General features: G+C 34.5%; 1 protein-coding gene across 4 annotated transcripts in view; it reads right to left on the bottom strand.

Moving 5' to 3' along the window:
- Positions 1 to 18,535, bottom strand: part of AP3M2 (adaptor related protein complex 3 subunit mu 2) — a 33,467-nt gene that overhangs the window by 10,464 nt on the left and 4,468 nt on the right. For all 4 annotated transcript variants that reach the window (XM_051975595.1, XM_051975596.1, XM_051975594.1 and 1 more), the window contains exons 3-5: positions 3,514 to 3,685; positions 2,201 to 2,338; positions 50 to 135 (exon numbers count right to left, since the gene is read on the bottom strand). In XM_051975595.1, the coding sequence (XP_051831555.1) occupies positions 50 to 135; positions 2,201 to 2,338; positions 3,514 to 3,685 (396 nt within the window). The remainder of the gene's footprint in view (positions 1 to 49; positions 136 to 2,200; positions 2,339 to 3,513; positions 3,686 to 18,535) is intronic.

Here is an 18,535-nt window from a genome sequence, read left to right as displayed (position 1 = left end):
TGCCAACATCTCTTTTTTCAAACATTGTATCTCTAGCTTAGTGTTTTACCATGAAAGAAAGTGTGAGGTCTGGCATCCCGGTCAGCTTGACACAAGCATCAATGACACCTTGGATCTCAGCAGTGATTGTAGAACCTGATACAAAAAAAAAAAAAAAATTTAAACAAAATAGAAAATAAAATGTCCTTGAACCAGACAAACATCATTATTCTAACAAAACTCCAAGATATTTCACATAAGCAAAAAGACCATAATAAAATGTAATTTTCCCTAAGTTCTAAGATGTTATATTTAACTTAATATCATCAAATTAAATAAGTGAAGAAGAAGCCTCATTTAGATTCTGTTATTGAAAAACTGCTGGGATAACTGGAAATTAGTATGGCAGAAATTAGGCATGGACCTACACTTAACACCATATATCAAGATAAGATCAAAATGGGTCCATGACCTAGGCATAAAGAACGAGATTATAAATAAATTAGAGGAACATAGGATAGTTTATCTCTCAGACTTGTGGAGGAGAAAGAAATTTGTGACCAAAGATGAACTAGAGACCATTACTGATCACAAAATAGAAAATTTTGATTATATCAAACTAAAAAGCCTTTGTACAAACAAAACTAAGGCAAACAAGATTAGAAGGGAAGCAACAAAGTGGGAAAACATCTTCACAATTAAAGGTTCTGATAAAGGCCTCATTTCCAAAATATATAGAGAACTGACTCTAATTTATAAGAAATCAAGCCATTCTCCAATTGATAAATGGTCAAAGGATATGAACAGATAATTTTCAGATGATGAAATTGAAACTATTACCACTCATATGAAAGAGTGTTCCAAATCATTATTGATCAGAGAAATGCAAATTAAGACAACTCTGAGATACCACTACACACCTGTCAGATTGGCTAAGATGACAGGAAAAAATAATGATGAATGTTGGAGGGGATGTGGGAAAACTGGGACACTGATGCATTGTTGGTGGAATTGTGAGCGAATCTAACCATTCTGGAGAGCAATCTGGAATTATGCCCCAAAAGTTATCAAACTGTGCATACCCTTTGATCCAGCAGTGTTTCTACTGGGCTTATATCCCAAAGAAATACTAAAGAAGGGAAAGGGACCTGTATGTGCCAAAATGTTTGTGGCAGCCCTGTTTGTAGTGGCTAGAAACTGGAAAATGAATGGATGCCCATCAATTGGAGAATGGCTGGGTAAATTGTGGTATATGAATGCTATGGAATATTATTGTTCTGTAAGAAATGACCAGCAGGATGAATACAGAGAGGCTTGGAGAGACTTACATGAACTGATGCTAAGTGAAATGAGCAGAACCAGGAGATCATTATACACTTCGACAATGATATTGTATGAGGATGTATTCTGATGGAAGTGGATTTCTTTGACAAAGAGACCTAACTGAGTTTCAATTGATAAATGATGGACAGAAGCAGCTACACCCAAAGAAAGAACACTGGGAAATGAATATAAACTGTTTGCATTTTTGTTTTTCTTCCCGGGTTATTTTTACCTTCTGAATCCAATTCTCCCTGTGCAACAAGAGAACTGTTCAGTTCTGCAAACATATATTGTATCTAGGATATACTGCAACATATCTAACATATATAGGACTGCTTGCCATCTAGGGGAGAGGGTGGAGGGAGGGAGGGGAAAAATCGGAACAGAAGCGAGTGCAAGGGATAATGTTGTAAAAAAATTACCCTGGAATGGATTCTGTCAATATAAAGGTATTATTAAATAAAATAAAATAAAAAACAAACAAACAAACAAACAAAAGATTCTGTTATTGATAACTGTTACCAGACCTGCCATAGGAATAAGAGACAAAATATCTTAGAAAAGAAACATTTTAGAAAATGAAATTTTTAGTAAGAAAAAATTCTTTTTCTTTTTGGTGCTTAATAGGAACAAGATAGCAAAGAGAATTGTCAGAACAAAGGTTAATCCATACAAGATCATTAAAGTTCCACACTAAAATCATAAAGCATCAAGACAAATCTAATTAATTATTAAGATATGGGACAAATATAAAAATACATATCATTGTATAAATAACAATGGTCAGTTAAGTCATATAAAGGGAGCATACTTCCCATACAAATTAATATTACATGAAAAAAATCATTGCTCTTAATTTTCTTAGTGATCAAGTACTTTAGATCATAGTTGAAGATACCTGATTTATCAATGATGGCATCAATCTCCTCAATTACATCAAAATATGCTTCGTTATTAGTATATTTCACTCCAGTCCGTCGCCATGGCACCACTGATAACTGCCCAGTGGGAAGCTGATCACCTACATTTGTGCTTCCTAAAATAGTAATACAATTTTATCCATATTTGATTCCAATTTCTCACTCCTCTTAAGCAAACTTCTACACAATTAATTGAGGTTTCTCAAACTAAACATATATTATTACCCAATGGCTTTTTTTCCACCTTATACAGGAATGGTCAGATCTATTTTAAAAATTCCTTGCTGGCATCTGGGCTGGCACTCTTTAAATGAACATATCTCCCTTACTTACCTTTTCCCTTCCCCCTCCTAGAGAAAAAAAAATAAAGCTTCCTGAAGAACAGACTCCATTATTATGGTTTTGAAAGTAACCTGAACTGACTTTCTCAAATTCCACAATACCCTGCAGTTTAAATAATGTAATGGCTTCCACCAGGGATATCAGTATATACAGTGGTGTACAGTTTTCATGAGTAAAATCATCTTGTTCTTGCTGAGTTCTTGGGTACATCAGGGCTCAGGTATCAAAGTAAATCTATCAATACAATCTCTCTTAGAACAATATTAAGGTCAGAGGTTTAATGGTATAAAAGACTACTGTAATTCTTTCCCATTATATGTACTATAGATGTTCAAGCCATTTTATGTTCATCATAAAAAGGTAAAGAGATTTTAAAAGCACAAGTACTAAAATCCTGTAAAACTAACCCTCTTCTAAACTCTGTTCTTTTCCCACTATTTCTTGCATCTTCTCAAACTGAAAGCAGAGATAACAAATTTTGTCATGCCCGTAGTAGCATCTTCAGAGTCAGGTACTATGGAAGTTCTTAGACATTAGTTTCCTGGAATTGAATAGGTTAAAGGATATTTATGACTTTATAGTGTTTTTATAAATGACCTACACTTCATGAAAAATATTTGGAACAAAGCTGTAAAGCTCAATTCCAAACTTCAGTAGTCCATTTCTCTTCCTTGTCAGAATGCTCAAAAATGGAGGGAATTTTTTTTTTCTTTGCAAAGGGGGAGTATTAATTCCATAGACCTGAAGAAATTTTCTGCCTAAAAAAAATATCATTTCAGTCCATGCTCAACATTCAAATAATGCAGAATCAAAGCAAACGTGAAAATTAAATTAAAAAACAGAAATCATTTTTCTCCTGAGACTAACAGTCAATACAAAATTTTAAAACAAGCAACATGATGATTTCAGTAAGCAGAGACTAGAATTAGTTTTGTATCCTTCTCCATACCTGTGATAGTGTTAACAACAGTTCGAAGGATAGTAGGAGGTTTTATCAATTCCTTCAAGATGTTTGACTCAGTAGCCAATGGGAACCCATTGTCTAGCATCTCTTCTAGTACTTCATAAACCACAACCACATTGTCTTTGATAACTAGCTCTGAACAAACTCCAAAATAATCCTGGAAAAAAATAAAACAGGTTAATCACACAGAGAGCAAGAAGTATAATAACTTTTCCCATGACTGAAGATCTAGTCTTGTCTACATTACTTTTTAAACATTTTTAAAAGTTTTTTTAATTTTTTCTCAATTACATGTAATTCAATTTTTAACATTTTTAAAAATAATTTTTGAGTTCCAAATTCCCTCCCTTCCTTCCTTCCTGCTTCTTTAAGAAGGCACTTTGATATAGATTGCAAATGTGCAATCATGCAAAACATATTTCGATATTAGCCATGTTGCAAAAAAACAAAACAAAACAAAAAAGAGAAACATGAAAAACACAATTAAAAACTTTGTTCCACATATTTAACCTATACTGGCTTACTTGGTGTTCAGAGGAAGGGGCGGGGGAAAGAGAGGGAGAAAAATTTGGAATACATGGTTTGCAAGGGTGCATGTTGAAAGCTATCTTCGTGGGTATTTTGAAAAATAAAAAGCTATTATTATTTTTTAAAAGTGTGTTTCAATCTTCATTCTGACTCTATCAGTTCTATCTCTGGAGGTGAACAGCATTTTTCATCCTTCAGAATTGCTTTGGATTATAGTATTGATCAGAGTAACTAACTCTTTCACAGCTGATCATTGTAAAACATGGCTCTTGCTGTGTGTGATGATGATCTTGCTCCGCTCACTTCACTTAGCATCAGATCACGTTAATTTTACCGGATTTTTCTGAATGCATCTGATTCATCATTTCTTACAGCACAACAGTATTCCATTACAATCGTATACCACAACTTACTCAGCCATTCCCCAATTGAGGAGTATCCCTTCAATTTACAAATCTTTGGCACCACAAAAGAGCTAAATATAGAACTTTTTCCTTTTTCTTTCATCTATTTGAACATAGATATAGTAATAGTATTGCTGGGTCAAAGCATACACACAGTTTTATAGCCCTTTAGAAATCATTCCAAATTGCTCTTCAAAATGACTTGGATCAATTCACAACTTCAAAAGAGCATTAGTAACCCAATTTTTCCATATCCCCTCCAATTTTTTATTTTCCTTTTCTGTCATATTATTGTTGTTTCGATTATATCCAATTCTGTGTGACTCCACTTGGGTTTATCTTGGCTAGCATGATTTGCCATTTCCTTTTCCAGCTCATATTACAGATAAGAAAACTGAGGTGAACAGAGTGACTTGAGACTTGCCCAGGGTCACACTGATATTAAGTATCTGAGGTGAGATTTGAACTCAAGAAGACGAATCTTTTTGACTTCAAGCCTACCTACCACTTTATTCACTTCACTATCAATCTGCCCCTTCTGTCATATTAGCCAATCTGATAGGTTGTACCTCAGAATTGTTTTATTTGTATTTTTTCATTAATAATGATTTAGAGAATTTTTCATACAACTATAGCTAGTTTTGTTTGCTTTTTCTGAAAACTGCCTGTTCAGAGCCTTTGACCATTTATCAATTGAAGAATAACTTATATTCTTATACATTTGATTCAATTTCTATATATTTAAGTACTGAGACCTTTATTAGAGAAAATTTGCTATAGAAACCGCTCCATTTCCTGCTTTCTTTTTAATCTTGGTTATACTCATTTTGTGCAAAATCTTTTTAATTTAATGTAATCCAAATTATACATTTTTTTTACCCATAAATGTTCTCTATCTCATTGACTAGTTGTAAATTCTTCCTTTATCCCAACAGGTAAATATTCTATGTTCCCCTAATCTGCTTATATCACCCTTTATTTCTAAATCATGTACTCATTTTGACTTGATCTTGGTATGCGGTATAAGATGTTGGTTTATACTCAGTTTCTGCCAAACTGATTTCTACTTTCCCCAATAATTTTTGTCAAATCATAAATTCTCTTCCTTAAAGCTTATTTCTTTGTACTTATCAGATACTGAATTACTATGGTTATTTGCAACTATGCATTGTAAATTCGATCTATTCCACTGATCCACCACTCTATTTCTTAGTACCAAATTGTTTTGATGATTACCACTTTGTAAAATAGTTTGATATCTGGTACTGCTAGATCACCTTCTTTCACATTTTTTTTTCATATTGATCCTCTTGATATTCTTGACCTTTTGTTCTACCAAAAAAATCTTTTGTTTTTTTTTAGCTCTATGAAATTATTTTTGGTAGCTTGAAAAGTATGGTATACTAAGTAAATTAATTTAGGTAAAATTGTTGTTTTTGTTATATTGGCTTAGCCTACCTATGAGCAATTAATATTTCTCCAAATGCTTAGAGCTGACTTGTGTAAAAAGTGTTATATAATGGTTTTTCATATAGTTCCTGGGTTTTTCTTGGCAAGTAGACTTCCAAGTATTTTATTGTATCTGCAGTTATTTCAAATAGAATTTCTATTTCTATTTCTTCTTGCTGGACTTTGTTGTTAATCTTTTCCTTTTTTAAGCACTTTTGCTGAGGTTTTCAAGGCACTTTTTTAAAGATAATTTTTTTCTTATTCATTTTTAATATTTTTATATGTGTCTATAACAAAACAGGACACAAGAATTAAAATTCTATTTATATTAGCAAAATTTATTATAGAATCTTAGAAGTTACAAGTGACTTTTAAAGGCCATTCAACACAACTCCAATCTAGTGTAAGAATCATTTTTATAATAATAGTGTGATTGAAGTACTGTCCACTGAAAAGCAAGCATAAAAATCTTGTTTTAATTTCTTTAGAATACATTCTATTGTCTGGAAATAACAAAATAAAATAGGGGCATATGAAGATTTTTGAATAACATAATTTTTATATTCATTGAGCATTTTGTAATTGATTTTAATAATCTTTTTCTATATAGATATCACTGAATGATTACTTGCCAAAACTGAACGAACTATTTTGATAGTTAGCAAGTACCTTATCACTAAAAGTCTTTAAGCAGAGGCTAGATGACTACTTGTTGGAATATACAGAATCACAGAGTTGGAAGGTACTTCATATGTCATTATAGTCCAATAACAATTAACAAAATTCAATAACTGAACAATAATCTCATGGAACATTCCTGAAAAATAGTCTTTACAGGAAACTACTACCTCCTGAGACAGTCCATTCCACTTTTAGGTAATACTAAGTGTTGTTTTTCACATATCAAGCTTAAAACTGTATCTATGCAACTTCTACCTGTTGCTCCAAGTTTTATGCTAAATACAAAACACAAATTTAATCATTTTTCCATAGTAAAGCCCTTCAAATATTTGAAGTCAGCTATGACATCTCTTTTTACCACATCTTTATTCTTTCTAAGTAAATCATTCCTAGTTCCTTTAATTAGAATTCTATAACATAGTCTCTAGTTTCTTACTATTCTTGTTTTCCTTTTGTGTGAACTCTAATCTGTCAATGTCTGACTTAAAACTGTGGCGTAGAAATGAACATAATTCTAGATGTAGTCTGATCAGGCAAGTACTAATTATTAATTTTGGAAACTGTGCCTCTTTTTTTGGTCTGGACCTGTGATTATGTTAGTGTGGAAAATGTCCAAAGAGGAAACTCCCTCTATCAATATAGACCAGTAATTGCTCTGCCTCTTATATAGCCTTAAGGTTGTTGGGGGGAGGGAGGGATATTGAGAGACTTGCCTAGGATCACAAAGCTATTAGATTTAAATCTAGATCTTCCTGGAGGCCAGGTTTGCAAGGACTACACTAAGCTACCCATTGTGCCTCTCTTTATGCAGTCAAATATTGGTTGACAATTAAATAATGTCTTAAGCTCTTTAGATGCTTCACTTCTTTTGAGCTCATCACAACTTAGGGAGGTATATAGTATATATAGTACTAGGTACATTTTATAGATGAGAGAACATGGACACAGAAATGTTAAGTGCCTTGTCCAGAGCTAGTATTCAAGGATTGATTCAAGATTAATTTTCCTGACTCCAAATTTAACATCTACCCATTAAGTCATGGTAGCCCTCAGGCCAAGATCTCATAGTTTTATGGACTGATAGCATGGACTAGTATCTCATATTCAGCCTATAATCTATTAAAATTTGCAGGTATTTTTCAAACTGTGTCTAGCCATACCTCTGCATCCTATACCTATACAATTAAGTTTCTTAATACAAAGTATCTTAATACTTGCCTTAAAGTATCATATTAATATATCCAACATATTATTATAGCCCATGATAATCTTTTCAGATCCTAAGACTGAAGTATTAGCTATCCCATCAAGTTCTGAGTCAAGCTCCTGGAAAATTTGATAGTCTTTTGCTAGATCTTCCTCTACATCATACACTCTAACCACAGATGTCCCTGAGGATCCTACCCTGTGCCCTCTTCTTCTGTATTACTTCACTTCATGTGTGGAAACATCAGTTTCCATAGATTTAATTACTATATTTATGCTGATGGTTCTCAAATCTACCTCTCTTGTCCCAGTCTCTTTGCTAACCTCTCCTCTCCCATCTCCAGCTGACTATGGATGTCCAGTAGACACCTCAAACTAACCATGTCCAAAACAGAACTCACAGTCTTTCTCCACTAAGTTTCCCCACCTCCTATCTTCTCTACCCATGTGGAGGATAATACTGTCCTTCCAGTTCTTCCAGCTCATAATCTAGAAGTCATTCTCAGCTTCTCACTATCTCTCATCCCTCATATCTTATCCTTACCCATTTCATCTCTGCAACATCTCCCCTATATATGCTCCCCTCTCCCACGAACACAATAACACTCTGGCATAGTACCTCATCATCACATTCCTGGACTTTTAGCCAGCTGGACTTTTAGCTGAGCTTGCCTCAAGTCTCTCCCCATTTCAATCTATCCTCCATTCAACCACCAAAGTGATTCTCTAAAGCAGAGTTATGACTGTCTCCTCTACTCAATAAACTCCCTTGGCTTCCTATTGTCTCTAGGATCAAGTACAAAATGCTCTCCTTTTCTGGCTGAACCTCCCTCCTTCCCACCTTTCCAGTTTCCTAACATTGCCACTGCAAGTGTCTCTCATTCCATGCATTCTTCAGTCGGCCTCTAAAATGATTTCCCTAAAATATCCATTCCCTACTCAGTTAAAGTTCTGTGACTTTGATAAATATAGAAATATGTTAGAAGAACTGTACATGTGTGACCTATATTGGATTACTTGATGTCTAGGAGAGGGGAAAGAGAGGGAGAAAAATTTGGAACACAAGATTTTGCAAGGATGAATGCTGAAAACTATCTTGGCATGTATTTTGAAAAATAAAAAGTTATTATAAATAAAAAATAAGCTAAAAATAAACTTCAGTGGCTTCCCATCACCTCTAGAAGCAAATGCAAAAATGATCAGCTTGTCCTTCAAAACCTTTCATAATCTGTCTCTTCCTATCTTTTTCAAACAGGTATTCTTGTATTCCCAATGTATATTCTTGGGTCCACTGAATCTGGCCTTCTGGTTGTTCCATCTCTTGCTTCCTGGCATTTTCTCTGGATATTCCCCATGCCATACCTCCTCTGCTCCCACTGCTGATCTCCTTGGCTTTCTTTAAATATTGACTAAAATTTCCCCTAGAGAGGAAGTCTTTCCAACTCCTTTTAATTTCAGTTCTTTCCCTCTTTTAACTATTTGCTTTTTATTTTGTATGTCATTTGATGTGTCTATTGATGTGTTGTCTATTCCATTAGATTATAAGCTCCTTGAGGATAGGGACTGTCTTTTGTCCTTTTTTTGTATTTCCAGAACTTAGCACAGTCCCTGGCAGATGGTACTTAAATGTCTCATAATGGATAACCACAGCAGAGAGATTTTTGCTTCAGGTCAAGTTTAGACTAGATGATGTTCCTTCCAAGTCTAGGATTCTAAGAATAATCTTTTGGCAAATAATGAATCTTTTCTAGAACATTTCCAGTGATGAGGAACTTATTTCCTTAAGAGTCAGTCTATTCCACTATTGGACAATTCTAATTGTTAAAAAGGTTTTCTTATGCTGAGCCAAAATCTACCTCCTTGAAACTTGTATGCACTGGTCCTAGTTCTGCCTTCAGGAGTAACACAAATCAAGTCTTCTCCTTATTCCTGATGAAGATCTAACAAATATTTGAATACAAAGATGCCTCTGGTGAGTCTTCCCTGGTATCTACAGAGACTACAGACAGGGGAAAGGAAAGGAGCTGGAAAGGACTTCAGAAATGACCTGGCCAGACACCTCAGTATACACCCACCTTACAGCACCCTAATACACTGGTCATCCAGCCTTGGATTAGAGACTTCTTGGATTCTAGCTACTTCTTGGTTGTTCTCAGTTCTCTGCCCAGCCTTTGCTCATTCTGAACAACTATTACCTATCTTTGCTTCCACTTCCGGTACTTCTTTTTAATAATCCAAGTTGATCACTAAATTCTCTGTGCACCAACATCTGTTTCTTTAGATGATTTTCTCTTTTCCTCCTCACCAAAACTACTTCTGCGTCATCAGAATATCATTCTCAAAAGTTTCCCATCTCTTCTGGGTTAACTTCCCTCTTTACAATTTCATAAGAATCCTACCAGTTCTAAATCTGAATCATTTGAAATCTGTGCTCCTCAAGTTTTGAATGCATTTCAAGATCTGTTCAACTTTTCCTTTTCTATCACAAACTGGAATGGTCACTCAGATCTTCTAAGATTTTTATTAGTTCCAACTTTGTAATAGTGCCTTATCACTGGTGAGAATCAGATTCACCAGTAGAATGCCTCCATCTTGATTCCTCCACTTTTTGAAGGATGAAATGATTATTAGTGAGAGAACTCCAGCAGCAGATGTCCAAGTAACTGAAATCTCCCAGTACTCCCATATAACTCTGCCAGACTATGATGTTTCCTTTACTCCTCATCTATTTCCTTTCTATTCAGTTGTCTGTAGTATAGTCTGATGGCAATATAGCCTGTTTCTGTTTCTTCTGATGTTCATTTAAACACTCTCTAACAAGCTTCTCTCTGGTGGTATCAAGATTTCCTCATTAGATTTTCCCCTTGGGAGCAGAGACTATTTTTTGACTTTTTTTGTATTCTCAGTATTCAACACAGTACAGTGCCTGGGACATAAGGGAAAGCAAGGAAATAAGCATTTATACAGCACCTGCTATGTGCACAAACTGTTCTATCTAATGGGGTTACATCATCATCATCCCATCATCATCACTATTATATGAGAAAAGAGTGTGTGTGTGTGTGTGTGTGTGTGTGTGTGTGTGTGTATGTGTAATCCTTGTCTCCTGTTTCCTATGGGACTTGTACCAAGAATACTTTCAATAAGTCTACAGAAGATAAGTACACATCCTAATACTTTAATGAAATTACAAAAGGCAGTTCAATAATTTTGTTCACTTGTTCAGTAAGGTATAGAACATTAAATATAAAAAAATCAGGATAGCACCGTCAAGACCATTTTTATCTGAAATTTATCAAACAAGAAGAATGAGCTTTTTGTTATTATTTTGTTACTACTATTAAACAAGAACCTCTCATTGCCCAAACCATCCTCATGGGAGGAGGGGAGTGAAAATGGCAAAATGGGGAAATGTCATCAAGGATGATGTATAATAGAAATTTTGTGTGCTCTGAGACTGGTATAGTAGGTATGAAGACCTTGCAGAAATCCTGAAATGTGTATAATAAGAACTGTTGAACTAAACCTAATTTTTGTCAGACTACAGCCCAGGTTTTCCAGAAATTTTTGACAAATGTTGAATCCTTTCTCAAATAATTTGGATCTTTGAATTAACAAACATGCTACTGTTTTCTTCTACCTGATGTATTTCTGATCTATTCTTCTTCCTTCTCACTTTTTTTTTCATTTTTCCTTTCAGAATACTGAAGGGAATTTGTCCCTTCCCTATTTTATTATTTTTTTCTAGCTCTAGAAAATATTTTTGGGAGTTTGGCACTACACTGAATAAATTAATTTAGATAGTATTGACATTTTTATTATATTGGCTAAATTGACCTATAAGCAATTATTGTTTCTTTAACTACTTAAGGTTATTTCTACAAAGAGTTTTCAATAGCGCTATTCATAGGATTCAGGACTGAATCTTGGAAGATACATTCCCAAGTGTTTGATAGTTTCTTTAGTTATTTTTAAAGGAATTCTTTTTAGAACTCTCAGTACAGATTGTAGCACATTTTTTTCATTTTATCTTTCTTGATTTTTGTTTTTGTTTTGTAAACATGTGGAAAGGCTAATGTGGAAGTGTTTTGTATGATTTCACATGTATAATGGGTAACATATTTTATGCCTTCTCAATGATTTTGAAATTTTTAAAATTTTGCATCAATATTCATTGAGGATATTGGGATCTATAATTTTTTATTTCCCTGATTTAGACCAGGGAGATCATAATTATAGTATAGAAATACCATATTTATATCATAGAAAGAAATTAAATGGATGTCTTTCTCATTATTACAAATAGTCTATGTGGTATTTAAATTCATTGTTCTTTAAATGCTTAATAGAACTGACTTACAAACCCATCTGAATTGTTCTTTTAAATTTAAGAGTTTATTTGCAGTTTATTTAATGTTTATTTCTGATCCAGAATTATTTAGTCTATTTCTTCTTTTATTAGTGTAATTATTTTATATTTTGTAAGTATCATCCATTTCCTTTATCAGTTTTATTGATATATAATTAGGCAAAAAAGTTTCTCTCTTTCTCTTTCTCTCTCTCTCTCTCTCTCTCTCTCTCTCTCTCTCTCTCTCTCTCTCCATATATATGTCCTCTTCCATTTTTATTCATTCATCTTCATTTTTGATAGGAGTAATTTGGTTATCCTTTCTCTTTTTAAAAAATCAGATTAGCTACTAGAAGTGATCTCTTCAAGATGATAAAAAAGGAATGTATTTTCAGACACAGCCAATATAGGAATTCATTTAACTTAGCTGGAAATTTTTATAAAGGTTTTATTTTTCTTTTCTCTTGTTTTCAATGGCGGTGGAGTGGGGCAGAGAATTTAAGGCAAGGAACATGGGAATAAAGTTGCCCTAAAAAAAGAAGAAAGAAATGTGCTATCTTACATTGAAATGTGGTTTTTGTCAAAGACTGTGAATTACTTTCTCATAAGGCTAAGTCTTTTAAGTCCTCAGTAACCAGGAAAGCTTATCAAGATCATCAATCTCCTAGATCAATAAAGGGCAGTTTTCCTGTACCTGTAAAGGAAAACAAAATACTGCTCCTAACACATTTCATACTGTTTTCTGTCAATGATATCTTCATCTCCAAGTTATTCAATGATGTATTGGAGATCAATGCTGAGCAACTAAGGTATAGCTTTATTCTGTTGTGTTCAGTCATTGTTTTCAGCTCTGTCCAACTTTTTGTGACCCTTGCTAAGGTTTCCTTGGCAAACACACTGGAGTAGTTTGCCACTTCTATGTCTGGCTTATTTTATAAATGATGAAACTGAGGGAAACAGGATTAAGTGACTTGTTCAGGATCACGTAGATTGTAAGTTTTTGAGGTTGAATTTGAATTCGGATCTTTTTGACTCCAAGCCTGGAGCTCTATCTATTGGGTCAACCAGCTGTCTTATTTATTATAATATTAACAAGTTCAATTCAAAGAGCTATTTAACTCTAAAGAAGGAAAAAGTGCTTATAACACAACAGATTTATACAATTATAAAATGCACAATCATCTTATCCATCTGCGCAATAGTTCAAAGAATATCAAACATAAAAGGATAATAGATTATCATCCTGTCTATAATAAATATTATTGAATATAAAATGAGAATAATAATAATAATACTGAAATGTATATAGTTCTTTAGGGTTTGCAAACCACTTCACATATGAGGCTCAAAACAATGCCTATGCTCTCTACTTCATCTGGCTTGTTAGCTTTATTATGTGCATTCCATAAGATCTTTAGTTTCTTTAATGTACAAGCTAATCTAGAGATTCTAACATGAATCTCATAGGTATCCCTATAATTCTGGAAAGGCATATACCTTATCAAAAGAAACTGAATTGGTTAAAATGGAGGTTAGTCTGGGTGACAAGAACAACACTGCAAATTAAAAAAATATAGTCATACATAGAAATCTGGAAATCAGCAGAGTTAAGTACAGCAAAGAGCATTTTTTTTAAAGAAAGGAAATATTTCTGGTGCCAAGATGGCAGAATGAGAAATGAATTTTCTGAAGCCTTTCCAAATTACCCTCGAAACAATCTCAAAAAATGCCTCAGAGAAGCCACATGTCTCCAGAGAAAACTATAGACCACTGGTCTCTTACCTCTTCAATTCATTCTCCAGAGTTGTGAAATGATATTCCTAAAACATAAGTCAGATCATGTCACTCCCCTGCTTAATAAAACACTTCACTGGCTCTAGGATCAAATAAAAACTACTCTGACACTTAAAGCCTCTACAACTGACTCCAACCTAACTTTCTAGCCTCATTATAAATTACTTACTTTCAGATACTCCTTATCCAGCCAGGTTGTCTTTCTTCCTGCTGCTCACACACAACATTCCATTTCTCATCTCCATACCTTTGTATAAGCTGTCTCTCATCCCTGGAATATATTTCTCACTTTTGTCTCTTAGAATTCCTAAGTTTCCTTCAAATTTTTGTTCAAACATTACCTCTAACTTGAAGCTTTTTCTGACTCCCCTGATCCAGCTACTAGTATATCTCCTTTTCAAGATTATCTTTCACTTAGTTTGTATATATTTTTCATATGCTTTTATCTGTACATGATATCTCCTTTTCTAGAATGTAAGCATTTTTAGAGAAGGCACTATTTATTTTTATCTTTACCTCCTCAAGTCTTAACAGTGCTTGACCCACTGTAGGAGCTAACTCAATACCTGTTGACCAAATAATTGCTTGATTAGCTAAGTTAAAGAAATAATTCTAAAATCTATGATAGCACAGATTGTTGCTCCCATCTAGATAGGGTGACAGTTCAGGACTCAATTCTTTAAATGAAATTCTAATTCTGTGACTCTGAAATTCTGGGTTCTGGTGAGTTCCATAAATTTAGATAAGTTCTGTCTTACTTAAACTATTTCTTTCATACTAAAATGGGGAGTTAAGGTCAATAGAAGTTTTGTTTTTGGTTATCAAGTTTTCATCCCAAATCTAATTTTTTTTAAATTACAAGATTTTATAAGCCAGATTTTATATCACTCCAGATCTTGGAAAAGAGGCTTTTAACACACAAACTTCTAATAATTCTAAAGCAAGCACCCTTTTGTACCAATGTACCAGACTACTCTTAAAAACAAAGTATAGCTATCATTTTTCAAATAAGACATAATATTTGGGACTTGTCTGATTACCTTCAAAACTATTAAATTTGAAAGTCAAACTCAAAACACAACCAAATTTTTTACTTCCTAAACTCCTTTATGGTTTAACTAGATTAAACATCTTTTCCTGTATTATGATCAGTCATGTATTGTTGCTATGCGGATGTTAACTAGCTGTCACATGTTTCACCACAGAAACCGTTACATCTTAGGATAAGATCAAGTTTCATAATGTAGGCATCTAAGCAAAGACTGTACAGTTCAAGGATCAGACACCAGCTACCATAGATGTAGTATTAGCATATACAAATCTGCTTCCTACCTCACACTCTTCCCCAGGTATTTCCCCAGGTCTCATTCCTTCAAAGTTCAAAGTCTTCCCTTGCTCGTACTCCAGAATTCTCGCTGTTGTTAACAAATCCCTCCTTGATCTTGTATCTCTTTGCTTAAGCCTTGAGGAGCTAGGGCACGAAAGGGCCTGTTCCAAAACATTCTCAAAGCCATCATATATCCTAAGCCTAAGGGTTTCAAAGGTACATAAGAGGGCTTTGGTTTCCAAAATTCGGGGACTGGGAACTTGCTTAATGCTTGCTCCAAATGTAGGGTACCTTCCAAAATGGTAGGGAAGATGGCCTTGAACTCTGGGTTTGGTCCAGTTGTCAGCTGTCCATCATCATGTTATTCTTTCTTCACCTTTAGGGACTCAAAATTATAGACATCCCAATCTTAAGAGTCAGAAGTAGTAACAGAACTCTTTCTTTAAAGACTCTATATGCAGGTACCACAGGTTGCTTATTTATGCATGAGGGCTCTGATCAACTGGTGAGGATTTTCCTTAAGCTGTGATGGACAAATTCTCAGGTCTGCTTTATCCCAGGTAGAGTCAATGACTTTTGGGATGAAACTCCTCTTCCTATTTTATGTCTCCCTGTATGTGCATCCTTAACTATCTCAGTCTTAGCCTTTAAATGTCTTCACCTTCTCTGGCTCTACCATTCTACTGTACCCTCCAAAATCTGCATTCTATTATTAATTCTTCTTAATCCTGGATTTCTTGACTTCACATTATTTCCATCTTGCATGAGGGAAAAATCTAACTTTCCCCCAGAAGACAGCACATCCTGGTCATCTTTAGTACTAGATGCTCCTTCTCTCATGCATTCCTAAGAATTGGGTCATTCTGCTCATTAGTCCACCATCACTCAGCAACCTGTCCTCCACTGGGATTCACTCTATCTACTTCACTTCATCCTAGAAGGTAACTAAGAGGCATAGTGAGCAGACTGCTGTACATCAGGTCAGAAAAGACATGAGTTCAAATACTGCCTCGCCACATTTACTAGATATGTGACCCTAGAATATCACTTAATCCCCCTCATCTGTAAAATGGGGATAATAATAAAATCTAACTGACAAAATTGTGAGGATCAAATGAGATAGCATATATAAAAGTATTCCATAAACCTTTAAAGTGCTATATAAATGCTATTATTATTATTATTATTATCCATCTTTATCACTGGGTCCAAATCCTTGTTACAACCATCAACTGACCACCATTCTTTTCCCTTTCTTAAATTTATATAGCTCATATCTTCCCTTCTCCCACAACTCTGCCTCCTGAACAAATAAAAGACATCCATTTCCTTCCTTACTCCATTTCTTCAAACTTTTGTCTTCTCTTTTGCTTCAATCTGATGAAAAGGCATCCTTTCTCTTTGTTGAGGCTAACACCTAATCTTTGACCCAATCACTTTACCCCTATCCTCTATAGGAGCTTATCCCTTAAATCATTCCCTCTCTTATCCTTAATCTCTCCAGTTCTACTGGCTCCTGTCCTGAGACCAACAAACACACTCAGGTTTGCCTCATCTTTACCTTTTTTTTTTAATTTAAGCTTTTTATTTACAAAACATATGCATGGATTTTTCAAAATCAACCCTTGCAAAACCTTGTGTTCCAAATTTTCCCCTCCCCTGCCTGGTCTTCAAAAACAGCTTCTACTTGACTCTGTGATTCCCTTAAATCATTATATTTTCTCCCCTTAACAACTAACCTCCTTCAGTGACTATATACTCACTATGAAATAAAACACAAATTCACTAGCCTGGCATTTAAAGCCTTTCACAATTTGGCTCCAACATACTTCTCCAGTCTTATTTCATATTATTCCCTTTTATATTCTCCATTTCAAGTACACTGGTTTTCTTGTTTCCTATAAATGCCATTCTCACATATTTGTGTCTCAACATATCACTTCCACATCTATAAAATATTCCTTGCTCATCTCCTAGCATCCCTAGCTTTCTTCAAAGGACAGCTCACCTGCTGTCATCTATATGAGACCTTTCCTGATTCTCACTATAGTTCTCTTTCCCTCTTGAAAATGTTTTGATTATATTTGTTTATGTTACTGTATCTTCCTAATACAATGGAAGTTTTTTCAACATAAAATCTTTTTCAATCTTGTCTTTGGATCCTTAATGCCTTGCACATAATATGTACTTAACTGTATTTATTGAAATGAACTTATTCTACTCCATCTCTTATTTGCTGAGATCATTTGCTTCTATAATTATTTTCATTTCATCTATAATTATCATTTACTTCTATAATTTTCACTTTATGAAGTAGCTAGTCCACTAAGGTCTACCTTCAATGCCTTACCATGGCATAGATGTTAAACTGCCAAAGCTCTGCCAGCAGAACAGAAGTTCTGGAGGGTCTCAGCAATGGACTGCACACCTGTCATTTGAGGAATACCCCATACAAAAGAGGAAAGACTTATCTTCAAAAGGTTGGTCATCGGGATTTTTTCGCCAGTTAACTTTTAAATATCAAGAAAAATTTGGAAGGACTGTTTTATCTTCTCTATTACTACAGAAGACAATACCATTTCCCAATATCTTGGGCTCATAATCTACAAACTATCCTGAATTTCTCGCTATTTCTTGCTCTCCATATATCTAAGCTGTTACCAAGGCCTGTCCATTTCACTTTTGTAACTCTCCTGAATACACCTCATTATCTCCTCTGAGGCTGCTAATTCAGATCTCTTCCCTCATCTCAGACCTGGATTACAACAATAACCTGCTGGTGGATCTGTCTGCCTCAAGTCTCTCCCTATTCCAATTCATCTTCCATTCAGACACTAAAATGATTTTCTTAAAATACAGGTTTGATCCTACCATCTTTCTAATAATCTTATAATTAACTCCCCAGTGTGTACTCTTAAATCTACTGAAACCGATTTCCTAGCTGTTCCACCAAGACACTCCATCTTTCATCTCAGGCAATTTCTCTGGCTTATACCTTTTGTCTGGAATATTTTCCCTCCTTTGCTCTGACAATTGCTTTCCCAGGCTTCATTTTAAGTCCCAACTAAACTTCCATCTTCTAAAAGAAGCCTTTCCTAATCCCTCATAAATCCAATGCCTTCCCGGTATTATTTCCTAAATCTCCCATAAATCATTTGCTTTGTATATTTGTCAGCATGTATCTCCCCAAATGGATTGTAAGCTCCTTGAGGATAAAGAATGTCTTTTGCCTCTTTTTATATTCCCAGAACTTAGCATGGTGCATGGCAT

This window comes from Antechinus flavipes, chromosome 2 (assembly GCF_016432865.1).
Source record: "Antechinus flavipes isolate AdamAnt ecotype Samford, QLD, Australia chromosome 2, AdamAnt_v2, whole genome shotgun sequence".
Taxonomy (NCBI): Eukaryota; Metazoa; Chordata; class Mammalia; order Dasyuromorphia; family Dasyuridae; genus Antechinus; species Antechinus flavipes.
Note: the sequence above shows the minus strand (reverse complement) of the source record. Positions and strands in the feature narration are given on the sequence as shown.